The 6,995-nt window shown below is 51.3% G+C and overlaps 1 protein-coding gene across 2 annotated transcripts in view; it reads left to right on the forward strand.

Annotated features, from left to right (window-relative positions):
- Positions 1-5,701, forward strand: part of zhx3b (zinc fingers and homeoboxes 3b) — a 15,140-nt gene extending 9,439 nt beyond the window's left edge. For both annotated transcript variants that reach the window (XM_083675004.1, XM_083675005.1), the window contains exons 4-7: positions 174-1,892; positions 2,584-3,405; positions 3,839-4,196; positions 4,756-5,701. In XM_083675004.1, coding sequence (XP_083531130.1) covers positions 174-1,892; positions 2,584-3,405; positions 3,839-4,196; positions 4,756-4,766 — 2,910 coding nt within the window. In that variant the 3' untranslated portion in view covers positions 4,767-5,701. The remainder of the gene's footprint in view (positions 1-173; positions 1,893-2,583; positions 3,406-3,838; positions 4,197-4,755) is intronic.
- Positions 5,702-6,995: the final 1,294 nt, after the last annotated feature.

Here is a 6,995-nt window from a genome sequence, read left to right on the forward strand (position 1 = left end):
CATGGGCATATGTGTGCACTGTAGGCCGTGGTGCTTGACCCTTGGACCACCCCAGGCCACCTGCATTGTTTTTGGAATGTTTTGGAACCACTCTTCCAAAGAGGGAGGATCAATGAAGTACTCTCTAATCTAATCTTCTGTCCTTATCACGTCTCCTCTCCTCTCCCCCCCAGGTGATGATTCCTCTGAGCAGCATCCCCACCTACAGCGCATCCATGGACTCCTCCTCCTTCCTCAAGACGTCCTTCAGTAAGTTCCCGTACCCCACCAAGGCAGAGCTCTGCTACCTGACGGTGGTCACCAAGTTCCCTGAGGAGCAGATCAAGATCTGGTTCACGGCCCAGCGGCTGAAGCAGGGCATCAGCTGGTCCCCGGAGGAGATCGAGGACGCCCGCAGGAAGATGTTCAACACCATCATCCAGACGGCACCGCCCAGCTCTGCACACCAGCGCCAGACCCAGAGCCACCACAGCCCGGCCCAGCACACCATCACGGTCCTGCCCGCCTCGCTGGGTCCCACGGGGATCCCCCACATCCTCCAGGGCTCTCTGGTCAGCCAGGGAGGGGTGATCGTCACCCAGCCCATGATGGCCAATGGCATCCAGGTCACCAGCGCCCCGATGACCCTGGCCGTCACACCCAAGCCCCAGGCTGCGGCCCGGCCTATGATGCACGCCCGGCCTGCTGCCGCCCTGGTGGCGGATAAGGGGATCAGCATGGTGGTGGGGACTGTTGGGAGCAGCAGCAGCGGGAGCAACATCATCAGTAGCAGCAGTAGTAACGGTCGAGGCAGCACTAGCAGTATTATCAGCAGTAGTAGTAGCCATAGCAACAGTAGTAGTAGTATCAGCAGCCATGCCAGCGTGATCAACCTTAGTTTCACCGGCGGTAACAGCAACTATAGTTATACCAACGGCAAAATCAACGGCAATGGGAAAATCATCAATGTTATTGCTAATCTCAATGGCAAGAGCAATGCTGCTAGCAATGCTGCTAGCAATGCTAACAATGCTAAAAGCAGCAGCAGCAGCAGTGACAATAAGAACAGTGAGGGCAACAAGACCAGCAGCAGCACAGCTAGGAGTAACAGTGAGGGCAAAGTCAGCAGTGACCTAAAAAGCAGCGCCGACATTAAACCCATCAACAACAACAACAACAGCAACAACAGTAAACACAGCTGCAACAGTCAGAAGAGTAAAGACGCTAACAGCAGCGTTAGCAAAGGAAACGGCGCCCCCACATCCACAGCCACGCCCACCGCGGCCACGACCACCGCCAGTAACACCGCAGTCGCCACCAAAACGGAGGTGTCCTGTTCCCCTGCCACCAAATCCGTGTCTTCCTCCCCCGCTGCGGCCACCGCCGCCACCGCCACCGTTAACCCTGGCGGCACGCCCAGCTCCAGAACACTCCCCAACACCTTCCTGGACCCCAGCTTCTACAAGAGCAAGAAGTCCGTGGAGCAGCTGAGCGCCCTGAAGGAGAGCTTCCTCACCAACCAGTTCCCCAACCAGGAGGAGGTGGACCGCCTGATCGCCCTGACCAGCCTGACCGTGAGGGAGGTCCGCAAGTGGTTCAGCGACCGCCGCTACCATTTCCGCAACCTCAAGGGGTCGAAGGGCGGTCAGGGGAACGCGGCGACCACGGCCGGGGCAGGGGGCACGGCGGCGACCGCTTCTGGAACGACGACCGGCGGCGGCGGTACCCCCATGGACCTTTCGGACGGCGCTACCCCCAACGATGCCCCCAAAACCCCCCAGCAGGGGGCAGTCCCCCTCAGCCCCCCTCCCTCACAGACCCCCACGTCCCCCACCACACCGTCCCGCCGCCCGCCTAGACCCCCCTCCCCAGACTTCACGGCCATCCGCTACAAAGAGAGAGACCCTCAGCAGGTGAGTGGACGTGTGGCGGAGGATGGTCTGACCTGTTTGTCAGCATTGCCAACAGGGCATAAAATTAACTTTTTGGTCCACCAGCCAAGGTGTCTGGTGGATGGGAAAATTCTCCAGCCACTCTGATTTGTTTTTACCAGCCAAGACTCCCTGCACCTCTTTAAGTTTCGCACCTGTCCCTGTCAAAATACTGCTAAATATTTTCCCCTGCATGTTTTCTATCTCACACTGTTACGTGTAGTTGAATTTGAGGGGGTGGGGGGGTGGAGGGGGCGTCGTTGTTTGAAAGTCAGGAGATGCGCAGCAGTTATATTCGTCTGGATGAGGCAGGAGTGTTGTCACAAATGTTTAATCAACTGTGACCATAACTGTGAATCGCACCAGCTTAATTTTTAAATTGAAGTATAGTATTCACAAACCTTTGTTGGCTCCCCGCCAAAGTGGCTGGTAAGAATTACAGATTTACCTGCTGATGCTAAAATCTACCCGCATTTGGTGGGTGTTAATGTTTTACCCTGACTGTGAAGCACCACTTGAAGGGTCTATATCTGTGATCCATATATAATTATTTGTATGCGACTGTTCCGTATTCCAAACTACAAATAATGGATTTGTTTACTTGCACACTTACTTGGACTTTAATCTAACTCTACCCGACCCAAATCTAACCTAGAATTCTCGACCCAATCAGGTGAAAGCGCTGGAGGCCAGCTTCAGCCAGGACCCCGACCCGCCCGGGGAGGAAGTGGACCGTCTGCGGGCCGAAACCAAGATGACCCGGCGGGAGATCCACGGCTGGTTTGCGGAGAGGAGGAAGAGATTGGCGGCGGAGAAGAAGAAAGAGGACGCAGAGCGGGCGGAGAGAGAGGAGATGATGGAAGAGGAAGAAGCGGGAGGAGGAGTGGAGGAGGAGGGTAAGAATGGTGGTGATGGCGTGAAGAAAGGGGAGGATCAGGAAGAGGGGAAGGAGGAGAGGCAGAGGGAGGATGGTTCAGGCTCCGAGCTGAAGGTGAACCCCATTAAGATCAACCTGAAGATGCTGAAAGTGACAGAGTCCAATGGGAAGCCAGAGACTGAGGCGGGACATCCAGGACCGGCAGACAGCCCCGCGATGCCTCCCCCGACGACTCCCTCCCCAGTCCTGTCCCTCACCCCCAAACCAGCCTCATCCCAGTCCCCCAAACCCTCCCCGTCCCCCAAACCCTCCCCGTCCCCCAAACCCTCCCCGATCCGGGGCAAGAAGACCGCCGAGCAGCTTCACCTCCTGAAGCAGGTGTTCGCCCGGACCCAGTGGCCTAGCAGCACCCAGTATGACGAGCTGATCTCTGGGACCGGCCTGCCCAGGCCCGAGGTGGTCCGCTGGTTCGGAGACTGCCGCTACGTGCAGAAGAACGGCCAGCTGAAGTGGCTGGAGGCCTACCAGAGCATGGTCCTGGACCAGGACCTCCAGAAGGGAGACACGCACATCCTCCGAGCCCACCTAGAGGCCCACGGCAGTCTGGAGGAGGGACAGGTGAGCCTCCTGGATTTGGTACACTAGATGCTGTAGTGGTGTTTTCAAAGCAGGGTATCGTGATACTCTTGTAGAACCGGTAGATCGTACAACACTATACTGTGACCCATTTCTACTGTACACATCAGAACCGAGCTGTTATGGGTTGATTTGAGATGTGTTATAAATGTGTAATAGAGATCGCCATTGCTTACATTTCTTGTCCATACGCAGCATTTGTGGTACTGCACAGGGCTGGGTGACATGAAAAGCAGAAATTAACAAGTACCCAGACTAAACCGGCCAATTAATTTGAACTTGAGTAGCCATTTTGATTTCAAACTGACAGTTTGGCAATTCAGGCCTTTGATGTGTTGATTGAAAGTCGGGATCTGGAAAACCCTTCAAATAGCACCGACAGTAGGCGGAGATAACAGAGATTGTTCTTCTCCAGGTGGTGGAATTGGCGCAGGCCAGTGGGTTGACAGAGGAGCTTGTCCGACGATGGTTCTCCAACCAGGCGGCCCTGCTGGTGAAGGGGGAGGCGGAACCGGCTGACTCAGCAGGGGCAGAGGGAGTACCAGTAACAACTGATCCAGTACCAGAACCAGAACTAGTGCCAGAAGCAACACCGTCTGCAGTCGTACCAGGATCATCACTGCCAGAACCGGACCAGGGGGAGGTGAAGGAGGAGAGGATGGAACAGTCAGTGTGTGGTGTCACGAAAGAGGCGGATGAGGAGGAGGAGGAGGAGGAGAAGAAGAGTGAGAATGTGAAGGCTGAGGATGTGAAGGCTGTGAATACAGGCAAAGGTAAAGTGTTTTTTTTTGTGTCTACTGTATTTTCGATCCACACGAGAATGGTCTGTTGTGTTATGAAAATCTGTCAATTACTGCTTTTTCAAAAATGACCTAGATTGGAAGCCATAGGTGTCCAGATGCCAGCTAGTTGCACACAATTCTTTCTCTGTGATGGGAAATTGCTGGATAATTGTCTGTGAATTTGCAGGGAATTGCTGTGATTGTGTGTGTAAGTCTTCTCCAACAATAGTTGTGTTCACGCTGATACAAAAGGGTTATGGTGGTCAGACAGACACAAACACAGACAGACAGATGTTTTTAGATTAAACCCTTTTTTTTTTTTTTTTTCCAAGTGTGCTTATTTTGAATAGTCACTTACTGCAGGGGGGTGGGGTGGGGTGGCTCTGTGATACAATGTGATCATCAACATAATGAGGAGACATTATATGGGTCGCGAGGCACCTTACCACATGGCTGACATGCAAAGTACATTAGCATTGTAGCATTTGGTGCTACAGTACTGTCATTGTGCTGTTCGCTTAACGTTGTATTTTTTATTCCCTGTTTACAGGAACAGACTGAAGGGACCTTTGTCTCTGAGAGGAGAGGAGAGAGGGATGGCCCTGAGGGAAGGCAGGGTGCAGGTGGTCTTCGCAGGGGGAGTGTGTGAGCGAATGACAGCAGATGTGATTGTAACGGGATCACTGGAAACGGACCCTGAAACCTCCCACCCTTCTCTCTCTGACACACACACACCCACACCCACCCACCCCCTCTCACACACCCCCTAATGCTGGAGATGGATTCTGACACCGCCAGCCCTTCCTCCACTTTCTATCTCTCTCTCTCTCGCGCACACACACACACACCCCCGAGCTCCCCTGTATCTTCCCATCCGCCATTTTCTCAGTCTAACGACAAGTTCCAGTGGAAACTCAAGCGCAGGATTTGTGGAAGGAAGGAGGGAGGGACGGAGAGAGGGATCTCTCCCCCCTCCTCTCTGCTGTTGTGCCTGTTCGCCAGCCTGCTGCAGATGGAGGGAGAAGAGGAGAGGAAGGAGGTTACGGTTCACTCACGCAGATGTGGAGAGAAAGATGGAGGGGAAGAGCGAGGTGTTTTTTTTTGTTTTTTTTTCTAAATCCTGACTGGACAGATATGGACCAAGCCAATCCCCTGAGTGAGGATCAGTGGTGTGTGAAGAGAGAGAGAGAGAGAAAGACTGTTCCTAAGGGAGACGAAATAAGAACCGCACTGCTGTTTGCGAGTGTCTCTTTCTCTTTGTACAGACGTGAGGTCAGAGTTGAACCTAGGAGATGTTTGTTTGTTTGTCTGTGATTAAGCATAAAGTGCTTCTGTGCGTCTTTGACGTGAATCTCTGTTTTCATGGATCGTTCTTTCTTAAAAATGTAATAAATCTTTTGACTGTAAAAGACGTATGAAAACTGTTTTACCAGAGTTCCAACATACCTAGGCCTGTTGTATAATTTTTACAGATATTATTTGCAGAATAAACAAAATGTAACAAACCAGGTTTCATCTTGTTTTTATGCCCTGCACCTAACGCCCCACATGTACGGAGGACAGTCAAGAACAAGTCTTCACTCATAAGGCAGTGTTTCACTAACATGAAGGGGGAGAGATTTCCATTTGTCAATAGACTTATAAACTGGTTTCGCAATGTTAACGCATGCACTAAACAACCACATCCTGAGCAAGTACACCTATTGAGTTAAAGGCTGGTGGTGGTGAAGACACCGTTTCCTGGAAGACGAGACATTCATACACAGAAGAAACAGAGGCAGGTAATAGTTGAATAAGTACTTTATTTAATTTTCAGGCTTGAATATGTTTCATATGAAAGGCAAAATCAAAATGAATACTTTTTTTTTCCTCCATAGCTTAGGCACATTACAGAAAGGCTGTTTTGTAAATGAGACCGTCAGTAACAAAAGTGTGACATGATAAAAAATGGAGAAAAAAAAACAACAGAAATGACAGAGAACCCAACAGGGGACCTCTGAATGATGTAGCTATAGTTGTGTATGTACACACACACAGACGGAGGCACATGAAGTAAGCAGACGGGTCAGCAGCAGGAGTTATGAAGCACAGGGGGGGAACTCTCCAGAACACACACCTTACATTAACCATGAGGGGGAAAAACGAGAGTGTGTGTGTCCAAATGAATCGACTGAATTAAAAAACAATGAGAGATGCAATCACGAAAAGGCGCCAAAAATGTTTAGTAAGACATCAGAATTCAGCCCTGTGAAGCACTCAGCTTCGACCCTCATTTCTAACTTTGACTAGACTAGTTAAACCCATATGGCTTTTTAGGAGAGTCCCTCCATGACAAAACATTCTAAATACTGATTTTAATATACGGTCAATAACCATTTTCAGGAAGCAAATTCTGTTTAAGCAAGATACCGCAACAGAGAATGCATTTTCATTACACAGTACAAGTACATATTTATAACACTGCTATAGGTCTGCTTGGTAAACACCTCTTCCTCCACTCATCCCTCTCTTCCATCATCCCTCTCTCACCCTCCTCCGGTCCCTGATCTGAGCCAAGGGGAACCATGTGATCAGGCAGGGTGGCGGCCTCTGGGGTCCCAGTTCCTCTAGCAACCAGTAAAAACAGCGTTTCCACTATGAGTCACCATGAAACAACATCATCTCAGCCTGGTCTCCATGTCGGTCCAGACCTTTCATCTCCTGCCTGTTCCTCTAGACATAACAACCAATCTGGGAACGTCGCCCTCAGGCAAAGACTTGGCCTCAGCTTCCCCTCCCCTGATTCTAACC

This window comes from Argentina silus (assembly GCF_951799395.1).
Source record: "Argentina silus genome assembly, chromosome: 8".
NCBI classification, from domain to species: Eukaryota; Metazoa; Chordata; class Actinopteri; order Argentiniformes; family Argentinidae; genus Argentina; species Argentina silus.